Source organism: Sceloporus occidentalis, unplaced genomic scaffold (genome assembly GCF_023333645.1).
Source record: "Sceloporus occidentalis isolate IW3139 unplaced genomic scaffold, rSceOcc1.0.p SCAF_26, whole genome shotgun sequence".
In the NCBI taxonomy this organism is placed as follows: Eukaryota; Metazoa; Chordata; class Lepidosauria; order Squamata; family Phrynosomatidae; genus Sceloporus; species Sceloporus occidentalis.
Window position 1 is genome coordinate 13,900,001 of NW_028317006.1, and position 27,508 is coordinate 13,927,508.

At 39.1% G+C, this 27,508-nt stretch overlaps 1 protein-coding gene across 1 annotated transcript; it reads left to right on the forward strand.

Moving 5' to 3' along the window:
- The first annotated feature begins 11,341 nt into the window (after nt 1-11,341).
- On the forward strand, nt 11,342-26,468 carry PAX8 (paired box 8). Its single transcript, XM_089485631.1, has 11 exons — nt 11,342-11,366; nt 18,970-19,135; nt 19,816-20,013; nt 20,127-20,209; nt 20,464-20,589; nt 20,989-21,164; nt 21,244-21,364; nt 22,049-22,255; nt 22,761-22,859; nt 25,354-25,440; nt 26,392-26,468. Exons 1-11 carry the CDS (start codon nt 11,342-11,344, stop codon nt 26,466-26,468), a joined length of 1,365 nt encoding a protein of 454 aa, XP_089341757.1.
- Nucleotides 26,469-27,508: the final 1,040 nt, after the last annotated feature.

A 27,508-nucleotide genomic window follows, 5' to 3' on the forward strand; every position in this document is an offset into this window, starting at 1 on the left:
AGAATATTAAAAACAAGAAACAGTAATGCGCATGCTGCTTTGAGTGTCTACCTTACCCTTATGGGTGCAATGTAGTTCAGAGTACTCTCCCAAAGATGCATATAAAGTAAGTGAATACGGCCCATTTCCTCAAGAATTCAAGGTACCCAGGAGGACCTCTCTATTCTTACTGTTCCTGTTCCGTTCAGATGTACAGAATTAAGAACAATTTGTATTTACAGGGTGCATGGAATGGGAGGAATGAATTAAAAAACAATGGATTTAGTATGAAACAATATATCGATTTCTGCCTGGGATCTCAAAGCCGCCATTATTGAACTAATTCATATGTAACACCTATGTTATCAGCTCGTATGTTGCTCCCTGGCGTCATACCTCTTCTTTAACGTATACATATTATGCTCCTTGGTTTTTACTGCATTTTATGTGGCTTTCAGCTAGAGTGGAGTCCATCCAATAACACATCGGATGTCAGATGCTCTTGAAACACAGAGCCAAGACCCTTCTGGGTCTTCTCCATGGCTGGTTTAGACTTTGCTCCTGTTTACATGAGAGATCCCTCCATATTTATGGACTTTGTGGATCACGGGTGATCATTTTATACTTTCATTAGTTTCATCTACAGTAAATATTGTAGCCACCTTAGACTGTAATACTTTATGTTTACAACTGATACATGCATAATACATACGGTAGTTCATTTTGGAGATATGCTTTCAAAATAGGATCTGGCACCACAACTAGAAATTGGATTTACATGAAGAAATGGAGAGTTACTGAGTGTTTACTCGTGAAATGTTAATTCCGCTGAACACAATGTTCGACCAACTCGATCATATACAGCATTTTCCAGTCCTTCTTATTCTCTTCTTCACACATAAGGAGTCATATGATTTATTTTAGGGACAATCTAGCAGGGCTTGAAGCCCAATCTGGACGGACATGCTGGACATGGGGACCTTAGTCTTCATAATGTTGAGTAATGGCCCAAAAGTGGCCACTTGGTACTTTTTGTTTCAGAAAGTCATCCTCCCTGCGTGAAGTGATATCTGAAAGACAGAGGTGGGTGAGCCCAGGTTTGCTGATCTGGCCGGAGTGTGCAAGGACCGAAAGGCTGAAGTAGAGATGGGGTTTCAGTTGTCTCAGCTCCTGGTCCTACAAACCGGGCAGAGCCATTGGGCTCCTCTGAATGCTCATGATGTTTTTCTTATTGTTAACTATGATATCTGGATGATTTAATGTTTTAATAAGGATATTGGGCTGAGGGGTATTACAGCTAATTGTATGTTTTACATGTTTCTCCAAGAACATTGTAAATAGCCAAAGAGGGACACTTTTGTTTTGAGGGTAGTGGTTTGAGATTTTAGGAGTATGTGGACTTTGTGACCTATTCAGATCAGTTATTTTGAGACAGAGTAGCGTTTTACACAATTAACAAATGTGTAATATTTATATACATATTATCACGGCTAAAAACTCATACCCAGTAATATTCCCAGCTTGTAGAAAAGAAGGACATTAAAGGAGAAAAGAGGGACAAAGACATTTGGGTTCCAAAGAGGGAATCGGGGACATGAGGGAGGTAGGCACATATATCTCTTATATGGAGCCCAGGCATTGGGAAAACTATGCCGTTTCCAGTGTAATGTTTTAATTGCAGCCTTCCTTAAACTGCAGAGTAATTATTCGATACCCACCCTCACAATACCTATTAATGTAAATAACCTTTATGGCAAATGAGTTATAATAACAGTTTGATGTCCCCTCTGGTCTGGGGCCCTCGTACATTCATCGTATGGAGTGCATGTCGTACTTTAACCTCTTTGCAGTCCTATGTAACAAACTAACATATAATAAATAATAACTCATATCAGGACTCTCTGTGCCTCAACATACAGAATGATTTCTAATGCACAGCACCAGAATCAACAGTATAGGGGGAAGAAGAGTAATTAAGAGGGCAATTATTATTAGTATTATTATTATCATCATCATCATTATTATTGTTATTATTCTATTAGCACTTGTTATACAGTGTAATGTAAGGGAGTTTTTCTTTACCGAGAGGGTGGTGGATAAGCGGAACAGTCTTCCAGCATAAGACTGCTCGCAAACTGACAATCTACTAATTCCATTGTACGGCGCTATGGAATATGATGGCGCTGTATAGAAATCAATAACTAATAAATGCGTGCCAGCGGCTGCATATTTCTTTAATTATGAATAAAGGAATATCGGTGACGGGGGCCATCCCTGTGTAATCGGCTCTGACTTTTATTAGGTTTTGATGACCAGATCTGTGGATGGGCTTTGCTGATCTTCGTCCCTGGCGGCCCTCTCTGTCCCGTATAACAGGGTCTTGGGGGTCTCCCCGTCCCCGCGTGTCGCACCTTAGAGCTGCCTGACTCTCTCAGTCTCCATACAAGCTGTCTGCCTCTTAATTCCCTCCCCTCCTCCCTCTCTATGATTTATGGCCAGTCCTGCAGTTTCTGACAAACTATTTGTTGGAAAATGAGATTTTTCTGCTGTTGGATGCTTCCTCTAGGAGTGGAGGGAGGGTGGGGGGCACACCGCGGACCCCCCCAGTGCACACACAGTGCCACGCATGAAAGGGGTCCCCCAGCCATAGCCCAGCCACTTAAGATAAATGAGGGAGATTAGGAAAGCGCTCGATGGAAACTTCTTCCTAGCCTTGTGTGTCTGTCATGCTGTCATTTATACTATCCTTGCGTGTGCGTGTTATTATGTATGTCTGTGGTGTTCAAATACATTTGACTTGGGCAATCGCTAGTCTTTACTCCTAGCCTTTGTCGGGATGTAGCGGTGTGAGGGCACCCTGCAAGTAGCAGCGAAAATACCCTGATGTGGTCAAGTTACAGCAGAGGGGTTTATTCACTAAAAGGAGAGTTTTGTTTCAACGGCTGGGATTCACTATACGTTATGTAAAGCGTCTGCTTGGCCGGCCCTGTGTAATGTATAGTTAATTCAGTGAAGTTCCTCCAAAGTCCCAAGTATACATTATACATTATACAGGGCCAGCTGAGCCATTCTTGCTAGTGTTGGCTCTATATAGTGAAGTGAGAGTTAAAAGCACAACTCGCTCTCCCTTTAGTGAATAAAGCCCTTTGTAGCGGTGACAAGCGAGGCCAGGTTCCTCAGTCTGGGAAAGATGTCCCCCTCGGTCCGGCACCTGCCGGTGTCACCCGGTCTGCATGACGGTTTGGACAGTAAATGCAGAGCAATATTTTGGCATTAATGCAGTAGGGGTATCTAATTATTTAAGTCTAGGAATAGATCACAAATCCCATTACTCTAATCCAGCCTTCCTAATGCCGCAGTATGCAACGAAACATGTAATGAAACATTCGCCACATAGCCTTTGATGTACGTTATAAATGACTAAACCCCCATCGCCTATGCATTATACACACCTATGCATTATTAACCCTTTAATAGCCCACTGTGAAGATTCTTTTTAGTGACTCACCAAGTGTGTTAAACAAACGCCTTAATACAGGTCCTGCAAAGATAAACTCAATTGAGTCACCTGCATTCAAGCAGGGATATCAGCCGTAACATACTGACAGCGAAAACATCAACTGGCGGTTTTATACATGATCCCCTCAGTGTAGAATAGGAAGGACTCCATTCCAGACTGTGTGACCCTGAGAATCTGCCCCTTCACCCTATGACCCTGGGATGTGGGCAAAAAAAACCTTAAGACTTAGGGGCAAACCATGAGAATGTCTAGGTTTGATTACACAGAGCTGATTCCCCCCTGTATTCTGCATAATGTGGGAGGATTGTGTATTCAGATATGTTTACTGCAGTTTAGTGGATAAGCCCCTTTATTGCTGCATATCATCACTAGTTTGGGATTTGATGTATTCATTTACAAAAATGCTTCTTGTCAAATCAGCAAATGAATTCACTATAATCACCGCTCCCTGTCTCTTCCAAATTATAATTAATATCAATACACGCTACGCTAGTATAATGGAAGAGCACATACGGTGCATACGGCAAACCCTGCTCTGCTTTCTTGATATGAAGAATTGCTGAGGATTAGAATTTGGGATAGAATTTTTTTTTGTTGCTGTTGTACTGCTCTGCAGAGTATGTCAGGTTTATATATATGTATATATATAAATAAGTAAATATATATATATAAATATATATAAATAAGTAAATATATATATATAAATATATATAAATAAGTAAATATATATATATATATATAAAATCGATTGTGTGAGCGTTATCTCTGCTCTTAGAATTAGGTTTTTGTACAATGTTAAGAGCAGAGTTTATGGAATTGGAAGCGCTCTATATGCTCACTTGCACATTTGATATTTATGTTATATCCGTTTTATTATTATGTACGAAAACTTTTATTTTTAATACATATTTCATATACAGGATATTGGTTTGTCTTTAGAGCATCGGGGACGGCTCACTGCTGGCAGTAGCCGCTATTTCTTTCTTCTGTCTTCTTTTCTTATCTATAATTATCTGTCCTTCCGACCGGCGCAGACTTTTCCAGAATTCCAGATCTTTTTAAATAAACTGAGACAGTAAAATGCCGCTTTTCTCCAGTAGTGACGATACTTGTGTTCCAGTTTCTTAGGAGGCTATCCTCTGCTTATCTCCATTTCACATTCTAATAATTATAATAGTTACTCTTATTTATTGATTTGTAAAGCGCCATCATATGCCGCAGTACTGTACAATGGGCAAACATAACATAGCAATCTGGACTTACAAAAACAAAACGTTAGGAAGGTCTTCAAAGGAATTCATGATCTTGATGTTAACCTCGCAAGAACCGGTTCTTCTCCTTCTGTACCAATATGTCTTATGTCTGCTCGTGTTAAGTTGTTGTTAAATTGATCTCTCTGTTGATATTTGCTCAGTAGCGTTGAGATGCGTGTGCTTGGCATGTGAGACATGACATCACATTAGCACGGTTTGCCCAGTCCATTCCCTGGATATAATAAATAGTTACTATTACTATTATTACTATTATTACTCTTATACTGTAAAGGAACTGGGATTAGGTATATTGGGGTCTTCCCGTTATTGTGAGCTCCTGTGCAGATGTATAGTGTGGAAAACCAGGGCTGGCCCTGGGGCTTATAGATAAGTCTATAGTATATAATATAAGAATGCAAACTATGTGTCCAGCATCGCCTCCATGCATTTACTTAGCGATCCTGCAACGTGCCAAATCCCAGTGGAACCCATGCCAGTAGACCCTGAATCAGGGTCAGACTGGGAAATCAAGCTGCCCTAGCAGTTTAAGGCCATCACATTGTGATGCACCAGAGGCAGTAAAGGTTTAGTGACCCATGCCATCTGGCACTGGCCCATTGGGCATTTGCCAACTTTGCCAGATGTCCCATTTGGGAATGACCTAAGTATCTGGGCTAGCGTTGCAGGACGTTTTCAGTCACTTGATTTAATGGCAGGGTCATACCAGTTCAACCACAGCTACCTTTATGGAGAGCCTTGTAAAGGTTGCATTTGCGGGACACTGTTTAACCGCCTTTCCCTACATCCCGGCTAGAGATTCGTGTGAACTCCTTAGCATCAGATCTCTGTACGCGGGACATCGATGAGCAAGCCATGCAGAATACATGGTGTGAAATATTCTGTATTACGAGCAGGGATTGTCACATCATCTTTTTCAGTATGTTTAACCTTTACTGTTTTATACATAAATAACCATAATCCAATTTTTTTCTTTTTACACTTATTTACAATTCTGTATATATATATATATATATATATATATATATATACATAATAATTATCATTTAAAAATGATAATTATCATTTATTTTTTTATAGACTTGCTGTACGAATGCGTTTTCCTGACGAATTTTACCGTTTCGTCTGAGTGGCCTCATCCGCCACTGTAACTACGCTAAGAGGAGGAGAATCTCGCTATTTTAATTCAACTTCTTCTATGCATTTATTTCTTGTTTCCATGGCAACCCGGACGCACGAATAGGTTTTCCGGAAAAAAAAATGTTGGACAAATTTCGTCCGGAAAGAAGACGGAGACGGACGAATTTCATCGAATAAGATGAATTTTTTCCCCCTGAAAATGAACACAAAAACAAACACAAACTTTTCCACCGGCGACAAGTCTACTTATTGATAGAGCAGCGCAGATTGACTTAGTACTTTACACAGCACCGGGTATGAATGGTATGAATCGGTTGATGTGTATATATATATATATATATATATATATATATATATATATATATATATATATATATATATATATATATATATGTGTTTAAATGTAACTATATCAATGGATACTTATTTATTATTTAATTCAGGCTTCATATCATTTGTCTTTAATGAGTTATGGACACAAAGAGATGCATTAATTACTAAGAAACTGGATATTTTGTAACTCTTGAGTACATGACATTAAATATTTCTAGGCGGAGGGTGCAAAAGTAGTTTGAACTGAAACAACCGTCCAGGGGAGGAAGTATACTAAAAATTACCAACAAATTCAAATTTGCAATGTATGAGGAAGAACACATTATTAGGTGCTTTAAGGTACATCGAATAATACGTTCATTCTTATCCATTGTCAATCTGTTTGTTTTCTCGGCTGAGTTATCTCGCTTGCATATAATATTTATTACTATTAATGTGTTCAGGACAATTCTTGTTATATGGAAAAATGAAGAAACCGGGAGAGGACATCATCGCCCTGAAGGTCACAAACTTCTTGCCATATTTATCAAGGCAGAAGTGGAGCAATACTGGGGTAAAATGGTAAAATGGGGTAAAATCTCCTTGGTTTCTTGTACGATTGCTCTAGAAGTAGTTTTGCTCCAGAATTGTGGCAAATATGTCCCCCCCCCCCAAATTCCAGAATAATTGTGGAAGATCTGAAACTTATTGCCCTTGTTTTGTAACGCGACTGTTTATTTACAAACACCTTGCCTTTTGTTTATGGATAATATCCAAGGGGGTAGAGGTTTAATTGGAAGCCCCTGTCCTTATCTGCATCTCGGATCTAGCAGATAAGGCAGGGTTAGGAGATCTATGGGACATGACAAAAGAATAAAGGTCACTTTTCGCACTTCCTCTGATAAGGATAAAGCTTTGAACAAAATATCAGAGGACTCAACTCTTCTGCATCAATCTGCCCCATGACCATTTTATTAGAGACTTCACACCACGGCAATCTCTCATATCTCTTATATCTCTTATAACTTAGAGGACAGAGTGTCATTTTTTTAACCCCTTGTTTAAGAATTAACATTTCACGTGATCTTTCCAGCTGCAGAGGGGTGAGATCTAGAATACTTCTGATTTCTAGTGCAGGGTTTGTTTCATTTCGAAGAAAAGTGTATGAATGAACCAATGTGAAATGCGTGGCTTGAAGCTTGGAAGTATGTTTAAGCTGCCAAGGAGCATCGGCCAGTATTATTTTTCTTGAAAATAACCCAAAACATTAAAAATATATGGATGAAACTCCGCGCAGAGATGAGACAATGTTGTGATGAGCTTCAGAAGCGTTAGAATTATGAAATCCTTGCTATCAGAAGTCATAAAAAGGATTTCGCATTTGGTAGCTTTGCTTGGCTCATGCAAGGTCTGGGGAGAGAGTCACAGAGACATCAGACATCATTTACTAGCACTGGATCTGCCGGTAATATACCCAGTAGGATAACTGGTGGAGTACTGGTACCATTCAGCTGGTGGAGGTATATGTTCAACCCAGTGATAAAGCAGACAATATTCTGGCAGACAGAACACTCACTATCCTGTCACAGAAAGAGAAATGCAGAAAGCCCATGACAGGAGCTCAGAAAGGATCTAGCCAGTGAGTAAATGAAGTTCTGTCTAAAGACTTTAGATACGCTAGTTTTTACATGTGTTATCACAAGTAAAACAAATCACAAGACTTTAGTAGTGGCCCTAACAACAGAGCAGGGGCAAGTGTGTGGCAAATACTCGGATGTGCTCAGTGGCTCTGTCATGACAGATCAAACACATCTTGGACCTGTTTGTAGAGATTGTAAGCCAATGTTGGCAATATTTAGCATGAGGGTGGCTGGTACGGCTAAGAGGCCCAGGAATAAAAAGACAACAAATTAACAGATATAGGAAAGGATGAACTTGATTGTTTTTTCAGCCTATGTAACTATGTAATATGTAACAACACATTTGACAGTCATGATGCTTAAGGTATGCTGGTCAGTCCTGCCCAAAATTAATTTACAGAAAGGAATGGAGGGTATAGTGGAATATAAAGAATCCAGTCGCCATGTATATGATGCCTGAAGTCAACTTCCACTAAAAACCATGGTGGTCATAAATTTTAAAACAGAGCATAGCTCAAGAGGGGTAATTGCCCCCTTGCCAGATCTCCCCTGCCCTATGCAATGCAATAATGACATCATAACTCAGCACCATCCAAGGTCCAAAACTCTACTGGACACTGAGCATGAGGAGGTATGTCATGGAGCGGGACAAATATCCCTGCCCTGCCACCAGGTCATCAGTCATGGTCAACAAATCCATGTAACCTGCAGACTTATGCCCCTGCACACGCATTACCGAAATATACAATATTACCAAAAAATACAGCTTGCAAGCTGGGCTCTCTATATCTGATGTATGGGTCCTCCTGCCCCCTCTGCTAAGGGGTGCGTTAAAATGACTCTGACCAGTGGGTACTGAACATGCTGCACCTAGAGGCATTTTCAACCTAAAATCCATCTCCGTGTATAAGAAATCTCAAACATATCAAAGGAAATTTAAAAAAAGATGGCTGCTCTACAAGATTCGGTTTTGATATTCTAGAAAGCCTACAATATAGATGTAAGCCCATTGAGTTAACACTGGTGCCCACTGTGAACATTACAAGCCAAATGGCTGTTTCTAATATCGGTCGCAGATCGAGTGCGAACAAATGCCGGATATTGGAGAGATAACGCACGCAACAATTAGTGCCAAAGCTAAACCATCATAAAGCGTAAGCAAAGGTGACCCTGTTCGATTGACCTTATAATTTCCTTTCTTATCTGAGGTCGGATGTGGTGGGCATGTATACTCTAATTGAGGGTCTCTTGGGTCAAGCTTTTTTAAATTGTAAGCTCTATTGATCAACCTACGTATATAAGTGACATTAAAAAAAAAAGAAAGTGTGGTGCTGCGCATGTCATGTATGTACAAATATAAGATAACAAACGATTGCTATGTAACCTCTGCCCCGGCTCATTAAAGTTTTTTAACACGGATTATAAAGTGCGTTTTCTTTTCATTAACTAATAGATTTTGTCTTCTCAGGCCCAGGGTCATAAAGCTGACAGAACAGAGGCTTTGACAATTTATTCCCGCTGGCCGGGGACCCTCCGTTTGTGTGTGATATGGGAAAAGACCCCTCCCCGACCCGGGTCCTTATGAGCTAGCCAACTAGCCCAAATGCTGTGCACCCCGCGGAGAGGCCAGATTTATTGCTGTAGCATTACATTATCTGAGCGCCCAGGCCTTGGACTCAAACTCCCCAAGTGATACAAAGTCGGCCTTTAATCAATTAGTTGTTTTTACAAAACGACTGAGCGGAGAAATGAGGCCTATGATGAGTCTGGCAGTGTGCACAGGGCTGCGCATGGGCAACTGGGGCAGAGCAAGAGCTTTTATGCATGAAATGGCCCGGGACCAACTAAACATACAGCATCATAGAGAACACCCAACGCTTTTAGTACACCCATTAACACACATATACAATGAGCAGATCTATCTAACACCACGATATATATATATATATACATATAGATACATTCAAATGGACGAAAAAATGCAACATAAGGACTTTGTTATTCTTGGTGACTAATTTGGCGCCATTATCTAGAGAGAAAACTCAGAAAATAAAATAAAACTGTGCTGGTTATACGCATTTATATAAAAGTTTGTCACATAAAGAATAATTTGTAAGATGAAAACATGGCGATGTTTATATGAATTAATATAAATGCGGCTTCAATAATTAAAATGATAGATAAATTAACAGATTGAGGATAGATATAGAACAGATAGAATATACATAGCTAATAGAGATGATAGATAGATAGATAGATAGATAGATAGATAGATAGATAGATAGATGGATAACTGATATAGATGGATATATGATGATATATATATATATATATATATATATATATATAAAAATATAGATGATACATAGATAGATAGATAGATAGATAGATAGATAGATAGATAGATAGATAGATAGATAGCTAGATAGATATAGATTGATAGATAGCTAGATAGATATAGATAGATAGATAGACAGATAGATAGATAGATAGATAGACAGACAGACAGACAGACAGACAGATAGATAGATAGATAGATAGATAGATAGATAACTGATATAGATGGATATATGATGATATATATAGACACACACATAGGCACATATAGATATTCGGGGGATTTGACTCTCTAGGAATCACCCACCCGTGAGCTGGCCCCACCTCCCTTCACCTCTGTAATGCCCAGCAGCCAATCAGTGCGCAGTACGAGGTGCGGGGCAGCCCTGAGACCCTTCCGAGGGATAAATCCCCCGACCGGGAGCCTATGGTGGGAGCAGAAACTTCGCTCAGAGTGCGGGCTGTGTGTGCGGGATCTCCGGAGACCGGCTACCGGGTGAGCGGCACCCCTCACCTCTCTGTCTGTCCCTCTGTCTGCCTGTCCATCTAACTCTGCTTCATGTAGCCACCGACTCATTCCACTAACACCTCTGTGTGATTGCTGCGTTTAACCATTTGCATCACTTATCGCTGCACTATTAGCGCTCAGGAGCAGCATTTACCGCCGTGAGATGTGGGATCTCTGGATAACCTTCAGCACCTCTTTCGGTTCTCACCGTGCTGTCCTCTCACTGCCAACTCGCCCGCTCCCACCGACTCTCACCCTTCCCGGCAAGCCTTGTGTGCATCTCCTTCCCAAATCTCCCGTCTCCTCTTCGCGCCTGTCTGATAGCTTATCACCTCCTGCTACCCTTTCCAGCCACCCCTCATGCCCCTCGCCAACATACCTGCCAATAGCCCCTGCCAGTGCCACTGTCCCATGCCGTTCCACATGTTGTGTCAGCCTAACCTCTCTGCCACCCTGCCCTTTGCCCCTGTGTCCCTTACCCCCTGCCCTTTGCTCCTATGCCCCTTACCCCCTGCTCTTTGCCCCATGAATCAGCGCTGTCTCCCGTTCACAGGTGCCCTGGGTACTGGCTGCTGAGCTGCTGTCTTTATCATTAAGGAACTTTACCGAGGATATATTGGCATCTGCCCGGAATATGCCCCATAACAGCATGAGATCGGGTAAGTGCACCGACAATTCTTTACCCTTATACCGACTTCCAAGAAAAACCAAACCCGGGTTCGTGTTAGCCGGCCAGAGGGTTTATAGTCGTGTGCTGTCGGGTGTCGGTTTTACCTGTAACTGACACATCCATATGTACTCCTTACAGTGTATATATACCGTGCGCTATACTGATATCGCTTAGATCGGCTCACGGAATTACTATATATCATATAAACTCCTTAAATTACTTGCATTACTTGCAAAACTTAAAGAAACAGAAATGAACCCAAAAGCAGATAATCCAATTGAAGTGAATAGAGAGAGACGAATTATCCGGACAGTTACATAGAGATCGATGGAAATACATCGAGTTACAGAAACGAGTCTCCTCATATTCATATATTTATTTATATATTTGATATAACTAATATCATGAATATTTACATATCATATCGCTCTATGTACATTGTGTGCCGTACAAAAAAAATACTCTAATTGACGTTCCTCCCAGTGCTAATCAATAATAAATTCGTCCAATTAATAGCTCTTTCTGTGTACACAATACATTAGGGTGAGGAAGGGGTGGCGGCGGTGTGTGGGCCCCGCGGTGATACATTGAGCCGTCTAGATACAACTGTGTGTCCTTTTATGTCTCTATTAGACCAGGAAGCATGTGCCACCCATATCTCCTATCTATCTATCTATCTATCTATCTATCTATCTATCTATCTATCTATCTATCTATCTTCTATCTATCTATCTATCTATCTATCTATCTATCTATCTATTTGTCTATCATCGATCTATCAGTATATCACATTATTTACTAAGGAATCTGATGTTTGAGTTTGTCTCCCCTGAGTATTAAAATAACATATTCGTTAGAGCGATAGAATCATTCAATTCTCTTTGAATGGTCCCCATATCCATTAAAAAGCCCAATCAGGGGGTGAATATTTTAACTTCCCCCCAAATAGCCCAGTAGAGGTGGCTGATTATTTTACTCGATTCGTTTATCTGTGAATATCCCATTCGTATTATTTTCCTTCTATAAATGATATGTATTCATTGCGTTCTTTATACTTTGCGATCTATTTATCGCATTTATTTACGATCGTGCAGCAGCATTATACAGATAGTTGCAATTAAATGTAAGTCCGCTGGGCTCTGAGAATGATTACAATTCTTATGGCATTCTGAGTAAACATGTGATGCGATTTCTAATCCAAATGTCGCTTCTTGCACAAAATGACCACATTGTTTATATAGTTGTTTATTGTTAGAGAATAAGCTAATGTATAGTGGGTGGAATTATTTTAACATTATGTGTTCTGTGGATTTTGGTTTTCAAATTATCAGAAAATGTCACAATTATTAAAAAACCCACAAAAATCATACAGACAAAATCCTTCAATAACAATAATGTTACCATTCGAGTTAGTGGTGTGTGCGACTCTTAAAGAGTTAAATAACGGGTAATATGGATGTAACATGGATGTTATTTATGTGTTATTGTTATAATATAATATATATTTATAATATAATATTGGAGAAATGCTGAGTGGGAATGAAGGACCTAAGCATCTCCTGCAGGTGTGAAATGCTCTCCGTGGGTTAAAGTATCCTGTGTGCATCTCTGGTGTTTGTTGAATCAGAAATAGATGCTTTGAGGTCATATCTCAATTTGAATACAAGTTAATTAGCAGATAATTTCCTTGGCTGCAGAATGATCACTATAGCTCTATGTGACACTTTAACTGCCCCTGTGATGGATGCAGCTTCAGGGAAGATCTGAGGAGGAGATCACAATTTTCATGTCATCTCAATTCAAGAGAACTATTCAGTGCCTTAAGTGGCAGTTTTGGTTACTTATCTCTGTGGATCTAAAGTTACACCAGGCTGGGGGCTGCAGCTATAATTCACCCCTCCATTACCTGAAGCTGGGGCTCTCATTCTTTTACTTCTTTATTTCCTAAATATATATATCCACAGGACTTTCTATTTAGTACAAATGCTCTATTAGCTACTGATTATATATACATATATATATAACTTTTTATTACTGAATCTCAAACTAAAAAATATAGAAAAAAATTTAGAAAATGAAAGAAAAACATCAAGAAAAACCTTTTCTACTCATAGCGAATTATATTTTATTCTTCACATTTCGATCAGTTGGGGGGGTAATCATGTATTTTTAAGAAGATTATATTCACTAAGTAAATCAGGAAATTGGGGCAGCTCGAAATACAATAATAATAAATTGGTAGCGACATCATGTACCGTAGCGCTGCACAGTATGCAGTAAAAAGATTGGTTATTCAGGAACAGTTGAGTTGAGTAATCTGGAGGGATTTCATATTAAGGGGAAAATTAAATTATAAACGGATCTGTGAAGGCGGATTCTTTTTTTTATATTACGCAATTAAAAGCAATTATTAAGTCTAATCAAAGTATTTTGTATTAATATACTTTAAATACAATCTCAATCTACATATTCTATAAATAAAAATGTTAATTTCCTTGTGCATTTGGACAGATGGAAATAACAATATTTTTTTATAGTTAAAGATTAAACTTTACCTAAGGAAGAGCTAGTTTTGGCTCATGAACTTCAATACTTAGTAACTCATAAATGTACAATTTTTGCACAAGATTGAAAAACTAATATTTTTTTCCAGAAAGAGAAAATCTGAACCTTTTCAGTTATTTCTGGAGACCAATTTAAACATTAGAAATGTTTCATAGAAAATAAATTTGAATTAATGCAGTAGTTTTAAATTCTTGATATGTAATATAGATATATAATATATATATAATACATATAATGTCAAATAGTCATTTATATATCACATTTGCTTTGATTACATATATATATATATATATATATATTTAAATAGGACATCATGTATATCTATATATATAGCAAAACCCTTTAGTATATTACTCTCTGCTTTTTGGCATTTTGGGCAATGCTTTTTCAGATAATGCCATTTATTTTTCCAATACACATTTTATGGTCGTTTCCTATTTGTCTTTTTTAAAAATAAGGGTCTGAAAACATGTTATTACTAAATTCAATTTTGGCCCAATGAACCATTTCACCATTATTTATTTGCGGCTATACACCGGTATTAAGACATTAGAGGAGTTTATCTCGGTTGTGTCTCCTGTAAAATCGAGTTTATTATTAATAACGAAATATTCAGATATAAATAGTTTAATATATTTTACAAACTCGTACAGGAATTAGTTAAATAACAAGACTATTACTATAATATTATAATGGAATATATTTTATTATGTAATAATAAATATATATTCTGTATGTGTCCATTTTATACAATGTTAATCAAGGTTAGTAAATTATCATATGGATACATCAGGGCAGATATAATTTTTTTTCGTGGCTATATATTTGTCATCCTTGTATACACCATACAGCTCAGATAGACTTGTTTGCTGGAATGCACGTAATTCCCTAGAGTAGTGGATTAAATGCACGGTTTTCCGCCAGAGAAAACCACAGTAATTAGCCAGAATAAAGTTAAATAAATAAGTTGTTTAATCGATTCTTTCCATCATTGGGCATGTTATCTATAACAAGCCTTTTCTAATAAAATAACTACAGCAGCAAGAAGTGACATGTTTTACCCTTTTAGTGTCAGGGAGATGGGAATTGGGCATACTTCTGTTACTGAAAGTGCTAAAGTCGGAAAAGGTTTGAAGGTTTGATGGTGGAGAACATTGATTATGAATGAAACAGTATCCTATGAAGTTTTATGTTCAGCTATATGTTATATTTGTTGCAGGAGCTGCCCCATGTTCATTCACTCATTGGTCAGAGAATCAAATACATTAACACCCAGTAATTTCAGTAGTATGTAAACCATATGTCTATATAGACGCTTGTACCAACTTGGTTTATGTGCTGACAGCGTCATAATATTGTGCATGACGTCATGAGTCTCGTCCTGAGATATCTTCATCATCTAGCAGCCTCAGTAGCATCTCTGAGCTCCTACAAGAGAGAGGCAGGCAAAGTGGTACCCCAACCACTGAGGACCACAACTCTCATGATGCCAGGCCAGGAGAGATGAGGTAGTCCAGAGCAACTGGCTACCTGCCAGTGTCAGCAAGAGAGCTGCTTTAATTACTGGATATGATCTATATTGATTGAAATTACTACAGTTTTAAACTCCTGGCTGGCACAGTTTGTAGCTTGAAGGGTCTTCTTAAAAATATGAAAAAGATTAATTATCTTTATCCTTATCTCCATGTGATTTATAAACCTTGATATGTTGCATAAGCTCAATTGAACTACAAGACATAAATCCTAGCACATGGACAAGCCAATAAACACAATTTTGACTCTGCATATTAGTATGTGTTGTGTGTCTCCTGCAGTCCCACATATAGCTGCAGGGAGGTCTGCATCCTTTCTGGGATCCCTTTATTTACTTTTATTATCATTCTATTGATTATCTTATGTGTGAGTGTGTGTTGGATAGGACCATATTGTGCACACTGTGTGTTTGCAGGCAAATATGTTCTATATTATCCATTGTGCACCACTGCAGAATATAATGGTGCTTTTATAAATCAATGAATAATAATAATAATACTAGGTCACTTGATTTAAACATTCTGCACTTAAACCCAGATTAGACATAAATATCACTTGGAAATCAAAGCTAATAATATATGGTATTTATTGTGCTGCTGTGATTGAGTTCTAGCTTTCAATCCAAGAAACACTTGGAGATATCTGGGTGACTTTTTACTAGTTGGAATAACTACTTGGTTTCCAAACACTGCTGAGAATCAGATATGTTAGTGTCCCTATACATTTTCCCTTCTCTAAATATCCATATGTTATATATATATATATATATATATATATATATGTATAGTGTTTATAGATAAACATACAAATACATTAGAAATCCCCCAAGGGAGCAGCTCTCTTATCTTCTGTTCAACAAGTCAGTACAAGTCATTGGTACCTACTGTGTTTTCTTACCCAGTTTTTTTCTCCATAAAAGTCCATGGCATATATGATGAGGATGATTATTATTATTATCTTTTATTTATCTCTTAAACCATTGCCTAAGCAGGACTGATACCCATTTAATACCTGGACCAGTTTTCTTGGTCATTCTGGAAAACAGGGCCTCCCAGGCAGCTGCCTATTCTTCCTTGGGGTATTGATGGTGGCAGCACCTGGGCAGTTTTTTGGGGGCATGTGTAATGTGCGGGATAATCGCCAGTACTTACATTGCAACAATCAACATGAATGCTTTACAGGATATATTGAAATCCAGATAAACTTTAATATGTTCTTCCTGGTAATAACTACTGCAAGTATACAACAGCAATTACAAAATACCTCCATAGTTTATTTGTAGCTTACAGTAAGTTGTACTTAACGTTATATGTTTGGACTATAATATGGTATATACACATAAAACTGTCAGGACCAATCACTATGTATTGAATAATACAAGTTATGGCGATATTATCTGATTGCAATAAATTACCGCTGACTTTCCATGTCCCTGGTGGTTGGGAAGCATATTGTAAGTTACTACAGTTCAACCCTAAGTAAATAGACATTATATGGACAAAAGTATTGGAACACCGGATCATTACACTTTTAAAACTTTTATGACATCACATTCTAAATACATAGACATTAATAGGAAGTTGGTTGTTGAAGGAGATGTACCAATACATTTTGGACAATACAATGCTTTGTAGGAACAGTTTGGGGAAGGCCCTTTTCTATTCCAGCATGACTGAGCCCCAACGCACAAAGCAAGGTCCTTAAAGACATGGTTGGATGAGTCTGATGCGGAAGAACTTGACCGGCCACACAGAGCCCTGACCTTAATACCATCAAATACCTTTGGGATGAATTGGAAATGAGATAGCGAGCCGGGCCTTCTCGTCCAACATCAGTGCCAACCTCACAAATGCTCTACTGGATGAATGGGCAAAAATTCCCACAGAAACTCTCCACAATCTTGTTGTTATAGCTACAAAGGGGGGACCAACTACATATTAATATCTATGTATTTGGAATGCAATGTCATTAAACTCCCTGTGTAATGGTCAGGTGTCACAATAATTTTGTCTATATATATATATATATATATATATACACAAGGACATTATATATATATATGTATATATAATGTCCTTGCGTCATAGGACAATATGATTTTTGTTATATAAAAAAAAAAATATATATATATAACTAAATGAAGTGTGTATGGAGCGGATCGCCCTGTGTTCTTTGGTGTATGTGTATCCCGATAAAGCATGTAGTTTGCTTATTTTTTGTCTAAAACAAATCATTTGTCCACAGAACTCATCTCAGAGAGGGGCTGCACAGGACCCACCAGCTCACTGCATATAGGTCAGAGGCTCCTTCTATTACATGTATAATAAGCAGGCATTGAATATTCCCACATACGTCAGCAACATCCAGTACTGTCTACTAACCACATAGATAGCATTAAAAAACCTTCCTATTAGCAGCCATACTGTAAGAGCTGGTCTCAGGGTGAAGAACGTTGTCTCCAGTGCACAGGAGAAGATGTATCAGGGCCTTCAGCTGCCCAGGTCACCTCTATGGCTGGTGTGGCCTTGAGTACTGTTTTGTGGGCACGTCTACCAGATAAGCAAACTTTTTGGGTCCCTGAAACCCTCAGCCATTTGTATCTCATACTGTTTGTAAAGAAAGATTTTGGCTAAATCTTTCATATCAGCAAAGTTAAAATAATGTTCCATGACGCCCTATAATGCCTCAATGGTGTCCTGACATACAGTATATGTATGGTATATAGGTGTTTTTCTATATCGATCTGTACTACATGCAGATGAAGGCAAGCTGATATTTTTGTGCCCTTGGGTAATTTTTAGTGAGCTCATTGTAACCTGCACACGGGTTAGGCACATTACATTCAATTTAATGTAGCAAAATGCACACAAGTGTATGATGTAATGTGCTAAAATGTAGCAAGGTGGATACAGTAACATACTGGCAATGTATAGCACAATGTGGGAAAATTGTTGTATATAAGAGAATGAGATCTGATGTACACGTTATAGAAATTATACAATAAAGTAGACTGTTATCATACCACATGGCAGTTCTTACTGGGTACATGTTATTATTGCATACATAATATCCGTATACATTACTCTATATATTTTCTATACGTTAGACTGTTCACCCCCATTCATTTTACTTTTTTGCTCTTTGCACATAAGGGATGGGAAGTAAAAACCTCTGTGTGTCTATACATATGTTAGACATCATCATGCTGTAATCGTCATATAAGTTTTTAGATATAATATATATATATATATATATATATATATCAAATATTCCATTATTACAGTGCAGTTTATGCATGTTATATAGCCATACCAGGTATATTTATTGCTTAAAAACTGGGGGTGTATTGTCCATTGTGCAAGTGGGACAATTATATATTCTAGTTGATTTAAAATTATTTAATACTATTAATAATATTATTTATTGATGTAGGACCCATTGCATTGAACTTGCAACACAAAGACTAATTCTTCTATTTTATTCTACCCATTCAGGTCATGGAGGCTTGAATCAGCTAGGTGGGGCATTTGTGAATGGGCGCCCCCTGCCAGAGGTAGTAAGGCAAAGGATCGTCGACCTGGCTCATCAAGGTGTGCGTCCCTGTGACATCTCACGGCAACTGAGGGTCAGCCATGGGTGCGTCAGCAAGATACTCGGCAGGTAAGGAGCCAGGAAATGTAACAAGAGCTAGACTCCCAGCAGAGGTGGTACAGGGTAGGACTGAGAAAAAAATCGCAAAATTCCCCAGTTCATTATTTAAATCTAATAATTGAATGCTTTATCATGTTTTATTTAAGGGGGTTAATGCACAAATGGTTGTTCTTTTGTATTATCCATGAATATTTAAATTCCCTCACTGTATTAGCCTCTAGCACTTCTGCTGGGATGCTATTTCACTTATGTACCACCATCTCAGTGCTTTCTTATATTACATCTAAGCCTAAAACTTGCTAGTTTTTGATTATGACTTGTTAGATAGACAAAAAAAAATAAAATGTAAGGATAGGTATGTTAGCAACACTTGTACTAAATAATGCCAGTGTCATTGTATAATGGAAGGTTATTATATATTTTAGATAATTTATTATAATAATTATATATATTATGTATTATATATTACATATCAATTATATATCATTGTGAAAATGTTCTGACACTTAGATGATATGTATCCAAAATAGGGACTACATAGTAAGGAAAGAAGTATTAATGGATTGCATGCCTCTGTGACTCAATAAGGGGAGTACAATCATTTGTTAAAGGGTGCCTAGTGGAACCATATGTTAGGTGGATCCAACTGTCGGTTTTGGATAATTATACCTTGTTCTGTATTGGAGTAGGTACTATGAGACAGGCAGTATCCGTCCAGGTGTCATTGGGGGTTCCAAGCCCAAAGTTGCCACTCCTAAAGTGGTAGAAAAGATTGGAGATTACAAGCGGCAGAATCCCACCATGTTTGCCTGGGAGATCAGGGACCGTCTGCTAGCAGAAGGAGTGTGTGACAATGACACTGTCCCTAGTGTCAGCTCCATCAACAGGTATGTGTGGACTGTAGCTAGGCTTGCTACAAATATTAGGTGGAAATGCATGTTTGTTGGGTGTTGTTGAAGCTGTGATTATTCTTACTGTACATTTTTTCTCTTTCATACAGAATAATCCGCACCAAGGTCCAGCAGCTCTTTAATCTGCCTATAGAGAGCTGCGTAAAGTCATTAAGCCCTGGACATACGCTGAGTAAGTGACATTTGGCCGCACTTTGTGTTATAGTGCATTACCGGCATAATGTGTGAATTTGGGGATCTACATGATCCTCAGGGGTGTAATGCTGATGGAGCTTAAATATATCCATAATTAACATGTAATTAGCAGTAAGAAGGATAAAACTTCTACTTAGTGATGGAATACTGGAAAAGCACCTGTGCAAAAAAATCAATACATCCCAAGTTTTCATTCCTAGTCCTGATTCCTAATCTTTCCTCTCTTCGCAGTACCCAGCTCAGCCGTAACTCCTCCTGAGTCTCCACATTCCGACTCGCTTGGATCTACTTATTCTATTAATGGCTTATTGGGAATTGCTCAACCCAGCTCTGATGGGAAACGAAAGCTAGATGACAGTGAGTAACACATATTTCACTTTAGGTGCCATGCATGTATCTAATCATATGAAGGACATACAGGGGGAGGTAGTATGGAGCAACAGCAGGAGATATAGAGATGGGTTCCATGGACCTGTAAGAGAAGTTCTATGGTAACAGAATTAGGTCAGTAAAAGTTAGTACCGAGCGACAGGGGGAGTTATAGGGACAATGTAAGTAGAGCAGTATAATTTTCATTAATATGCGTAGATATAGGATTATCGTGACAAACCCTTGGGACTAATATTGATTAAAAAGAAAAACTGTAGGGGATTATATATCTGTTAATACACAGTGCACATATTCACAATATAAAAGTTCTGAATATGGTTTGAAATCATGCATTATTGAGATATATCTGCAAATGAATGACTACAGGTGACCAGGACAGCTGCAGACTCAGCATTGACTCCCAAGGTAGTGGTGGACTTAGCAGGAAGCAGCTTCGCACGGACGCCTATGGACAGCATCCTTTGGATGGACTTGAATGTCATTTTCAGAGACAACATTTTTCAGATTCCTACCCCTCTTCCAGTCACAGCAAAGCGGAGCAGGTATGTACAGGGGCAGGAAGAAAACCCTTTTTATGATAAAGCATGGCTTGGATGATCACTAGCAACTTTATTATTCCAGGCTTTGTATCCCTTACCGCTGCTTAACAACGCAATGGATGATGGAAAATCCGCTCTGACCTCCAGCAATGCTACACTCAGCAGAAACCTCACCGCACACCAGGGATATTCTGCATTGTCTGGTAGGTGTACATAGAAAAGACCAAATATTTAAATAAAACAAATATAATGCAGCAGAACTTACTGTGCCAAAAATCCTTATATTGAATCAAGTGCACACATGGACTGTCTATGAGTCAGGTGCAGCAGAGGGAAAATGGGAACTCAGAGACCAGAAGTTAATACCTAAGGGTGGACTCTGTTTGCTATAACCATAGGTGGCTGTGGTTCAGTTTTGGGGAAATGGCCTTTTGCACCAGGTGAATCCTCAGCACTCGATTCCTTTCTGAGTTCAGGGGAAATTCTCCCCCTGAGTTCCGCGTTGTCAGAATTTGTAGTTTTCAAGTTCTAAGCTTTTCTCTAAAACCAAATTTACAGCAACCTCAATGAGGCTTCATCTTGGTGCAACTCAGCCTTTTAACCCAAAGGATGTGCCAGCAACAAGGCTCTATATTATAGCACACCATGAACACACTTGTGTCAATGTCTTCTGGTTAGTCCAGTTCAAAACACACTAACTGAGAGATCATATAGAGGATCCAGTATTATAGTTAATACTGTCTAAAATCTGGTGATTGATGTCCTCTAGTAACTACTGACTGTATTGCAAATAAATATACAGCAATATCCTGTTTCATCTTGATCATCATCTTTGTTTTATGTTTGCTTGCTTATTCATTCATATTCATCCCATTCATTCCTCATAGAACTATCTGCATTCTCCATTAAACAAGAGACATCAGACAGTTCCAGCACTAGCTCCACCCCTTCATCATTATATAGTCCCACCTTCCTGGATCTTCAGCCAATCAGCTCAGGAGCTTCAGTCCAACCCTTCAGTGCCTTTTCCCACTCTGCACCTGTTTATGGACAGTTCACCAGCCAGGCAGTTCCAGGTAGGGTCTGGTTGAAGGGTAGGGTGACAAGATGCACACCTTAGGCTTGGACCAAACCATTTTGTGCACCATAGGGGACTATTTATTCCAACCAGTGGAAAAGTCCTAAAGGAACATTACACTGATTGCTACAGTGATAAGAATGAAATAATTTTAGATTTAACCTTTACTTTACTGAGAGGGTTGTAGATAAGTAGAACAGCTTTTCAGAAGCAGTGGTAGAGGCTAGTAAAGTCAGGGAATTTGAACATGCATTGTGTCTATCCTGAATATAAGATTAGACCAAGGTCTGATTACACATCAGAAAACATTAGGCAGATTAGATGGGAAGAATGTTTCTTATGTGTTGTTAAATTCTGGGTTTCTAAGAACAATGTAAAAGCTTTGCACGTAAGTTGCTGTTTAGAAGTAACCCGAAAGAAGTAATATTACTGGGCTGGAGTTATCACTTTTCATACTGTTTTGGGTTGTTTGGGGCCAATGGAAAGCTGGTTTTAATACGTCTTTTTTATTTGTTGCACAGGGCGTGATATGGTTGGATCCACACTGCCCGGGTACCCCCCACACATACCAAGTGGCCAAGGAAATTACGCATCGTCTGCTATTGCTGGAATGGTAGCTGGTAAGTTATGGGTGCCATGGGGGGGGGCATAAAATACAATACGCCAACTTTTTCAGATGGAATACCCAGTGCTGGACTGCAGATGGTCAGGCGGCCATGGCATTTTAAGGCTGATGGCCATGTGATGAAATGTGCGGCCAACAGTTTGAGATGCATGGCCACACGCAACTTTCTGCTCGCAAGAACATTCTAACACGTAGCATGCGGCCTTTCATATCCATCCACTGGCCACACGCTTCAGCACCCGATCTGCCACTAGAGAGGCCAGCAACCCACCAGGCATTTGCCCAGTGTGCCAGATGGCCAGTCTGGGCCTGGGTCTAGCAGAGATTTTGGTTTTTTCAAGTCGGTAAAACAAAACAACAGAATATTTACAAAATGTTAAGGTTTTTTTGGAATAAGAAGAAAATGGGATTTTGGCTACATTTATTTGTTAAAAAACCCACATGGCTGAGAATACGTAACTGTGAATTCCATATATTAACTATCCTCACTGTAAGAGAAAATCTTCAACTGAATTTCCCTGGTTGGTGTTTATTGATCACTAAATTGGGATGTTAAAACTTAATCCCCAAAAGACAATTTGAGAAATGTCCCTGTGTTAGTAAAACGTTTGTCTTAAATCTTGTTGATGTAACAAAAGGCTGTTTTATATCACAGTAAATATTATTATTAGCTTTTATTTAATATACATTATTTGCTGTCCAAGTACCGAGATAATCCTTAAGGACAAATCCTGTGTCTTTTTTCCTTCAAAAATTCTCCGCATGGCTCATCATGTAGTTTCTGTGTATGTTTTAGGTGCGTTATCTTAGTCCCCTAGACAAACTCACAAAGTCCATATCACCTCTTATTGCAGCTTAATAAATAAATAGATTGTCTTCTGGCATCTATTAATTTTCAGAGGGTCCATCTGACTAATGAAAGTCTATAGGGAAAGGACTTAACAAGTCATTTTTTTTTTTTACAAAGCTGGTGAGACTTGAACTGTAAACTTGTTTCTAAGGGGATCAGCAATCATACTGGTGTTCTACATGAATCCAAATCTGACCTCATGCGCCCAACCCGGTTAAAGCACAAGTTATTATTTTTTGATTGCCAGTGGATTAGCCCTAAGCGCTTGTGAATTTCGATATATTTTTTAGCGGCTTCCGCCGCCAATGCTTTGTTGACTGATCCATAAATTTTGAAAGCGCATAGGTGTCACCACCATCCTAAAGAACTCAATGCGTTGTGCTTGGTGGGGTGACCTCGGATGACCTCCGCAGGTACATTTAAATGAGAAAGACGTGCAGAACACCCCCGCTACTCTCAAGCTCATAGCTCCGTAACCTGCTGAGCCAGCGTCTTACTGCGTTACCACGGAGACGCGCTTAATGCAGCGTTAAAAATATAAAGTACTTATACCCCCCCCACACTACACACCCGCACGACGCACACACTCCTTCCTCCCTTGGAGCGTGAAATGAGATTGGTCAAGATAAATAAAAAGGAGCAGTTATATTTTAACTGTGTATGTGTAAGAGACAAATGCATTCCCATTACCCTATAATCTGCACGCACATAGAGGGATACTGATCTACGTACACACAAGAACACATCCCAATCCTATCCACACACATCCACACATTTACACAATTCTACCCCCCCCCTGCAGACCCGAGCAGCCCACGCACACTCCATTGATTGCATTCACATAATCACTTAATATTTTAATTCATTTGTTGTATTTACTCTTTAAATGAGACGCGCAGAAGGAAATAGAAGTAAGCTTGGGGAACGTCATATTTAGCATTGGATAGCTTTTTTGCTTTTTTGTTTTACAGTAAGTGCAGTTAGGATGCGGAATCCACTAAACAAGTTGTTTTAGGGCAAAATTGAAAACCTTTAAAAATGAACGTGATAGACAAGAGGTTTTTTTTTTAAAGAAAAGACCTTGGACATCATTCTTCTCACAGGAGTGGGCTGGGTCCTAGTATTGTATTTATGTCCTACAATAAAGACCATATAATATTTGGCGGGCACAGTTAGCAAAAGACTCCATCTAGCTCTGCATTATACAATGCATGCCCCTGCGACACGTGAACATGAAGACGATTCTAAAGCATTATTCATGACAAAATATGACACACCGCAGATGTTCCCATTGCATGAGATATTTTCTACACAAACACGTCACATATACTAACAAGTGCTGCTCTAAGGCTAAGTGTGGGGGGGGGTAGAAGAAGGATTTAGGATTTTGTTAATGTCTTATTGGGGTTTAAATATAAAGAAAAATTCTGGTGCAAAGTTGTGAAACAAATCACCATAGCAACTAAATAGAATGTTCCTGTTGATTGCTTGATTTGTAGCACTTTGCCCCAGAATTACTCTTTATATATATATAACCCCCACAGCGTGCTGGGCTGCATACAGTGTCGCTACAGTAGCTAGATAAGACATTTCTTACCCCGTTGTCACTGTGACCTTACAGTTTGTGTTTTCTCAGCAGGAGGCGATTACTCTGGAAATGCATACAGCCACGGAGCATACGCTGCGTATGGAGAGAGCTGGCGTTTCCCCAGTTCCAGCCTTCTTAGTAAGTAATGCAATGACTACAAGGAAGGGATCTCACACGGGTATTCACATTACAGCATCGTGCCTTCTTAGTCATAATGCTACATCTATGGAACCAGAATAAGTGGTCTGGACATGGAGGGCACTAACACCCCTACTGCCGTTGAACTACAATGCCTGTAATCCTTAGGTAGACACGCTTATGGTGTCAAGGCAGGGGTTTACTAGTTCTCCTTTGAAATGTGTCTAACTTTACTAGAGAGATCTGGATTAGATGTATCAGTCTGGCAATTTATTGGAATGTAATGCCAGTTCCATTTCTTCTAGAAAAGAAAAAGAGGCCAGCTGCCTCGTTCTAAGCCCACGTTGGCCAATTTTACTTCCTGGCAGTCTGTTACTGAGCTTGGACATTTTGAGAAATAATAGTTTCATCTATCCTAGAAATCCCTACTCGGCTATTAAATCACCGCTTACACTCTGTATTAGGTTAAGTAAAATGCAATAAAGATCTCATAGTCTGTTAAGTAGGGGGCCATTGAGAGAGATGTGTCCCATTAGGACACTTTAAAGAGCCTACATGAAGACTTCATCCATTTCTAACACATTGCAGCAGAAGTGCTATTTGGAGAAAGTTGTAGCGTTTCTTTTCGAGATGGATGGAAAATGCTCGCTGGCCTTATTCCCAGGAACATGTCTGACTGATCTGTACACATCGTTATAATACCGTGTACACCGAGAAAGTATTTGCATGTGTTTTTTTTTTTGAAGTCCAGGACTGTGTCTTCTGTGATGGAATTCATTCTAGGTGGTAATATTTGGATTCACACAAATCATGTGACTCCTCTCATCCTTTGTTTATTAGGTTATCTCCCATGCTGTTTCCATGATGATAAACTGGGATTAGATATTAATGGTAGATTAAAGTTGATTTATTAACAATGTGTAACTGTCCTTTCTCCATTTCTCTCCATAGGCTCCCCATATTATTACAGCTCCACTGCAAGGACTGCGCCGCCTCCCACCCCCGCGGGGGCTTACGATCTCCTGTAGTGTCTACCAAACCTAATAGTCTATCTCAAGCAACAGGGAAGTTGGACCTTGGGAGTGCTGCTTAATGATGGGCAAAATAACTCATCTCCATGCCAACCCAAAGATATCTGGGATGAGTGACAACAAAAGCAACTTTATTCTGTTTGGACAATCCTTTATCTTCAGCACCTCTGAGCTCTCCGAAAGATATGGTACAACCCGTGGGATCCACCGTTTACTTCAACAGCGTACACGGATACCGAGTTTCCATCTTTATGTTACGTTGGCAGAAACCACAGTGCATGGAAAAATGTATAGGCGAATACCTCTCCATATGTGTATGTGCACTGGCATATTGATGGTGCTAGTAGCAATATTAACAATGCACCGTTGAGTGTTTAAAGGGTGGCCACAGACAAATCAATTGTAGAGAAGTGGCTATGACCTAACTTAGTGTCCGCTGTATAATTTCCTTATAAGAACTTCATATGAAGGCAGATTTCTGGCTGTTATGTCAACACAACCCTTACATTCTATAAAGGAACCATGGTGATACACAGCATGCCACATATGAAAGTAATTCATACATTAGATTTATCAATGTATGGGTTGACCACGCCATTGGAGATAAGTGCTGTAGCACATAGCACCCAAAATGGAATATGGCCAACACTCTAAAGGCTGAGATTTCCTCCCTTGAAATAGCCACAATTTTAGTAACCATGTTTACCTCATTCATTTTGTAAAATAGATCTCCCTTGTAATCAGCCCCAACGATAAAGGGGCTCCCAACACCCCAGGCCCAGTTGGCCAATGCCAGAATGCATCACCACTGCAGGGTTGTGCGTCCCCGCTGGGTACATATTTTACTTGTGTCCCCATCTAAAAGCCATCTTGTCACCATGTTTTGTGATGGTCACACAGATGTCCTTTGTTTTTTTGGACAATTACCTTGTGGATGACCATGTTTTATGTTCAACTTGGGTTACCAGATCAGCCATTTAATACTGAACAGCTAAAAGATCTACATAAAGCAGTATATAACAAAAAAGAACACTAAA

Bases quoted from the DNA above. Each gene is read 5' to 3' on its own strand.
- PAX8 (XM_089485631.1), top strand. From the start codon at position 11,342: ATGCCCCATAACAGCATGAGATCGG. The intron at 19,136-19,815 runs GTAAGGAGCCAG...GTATTGGAGTAG, and splicing joins GTCAGCAAGATACTCGGCAG to GTACTATGAGACAGGCAGTA. The intron at 25,441-26,391 runs GTAAGTAATGCA...TTCTCTCCATAG, and splicing joins CCCCAGTTCCAGCCTTCTTA to GCTCCCCATATTATTACAGC.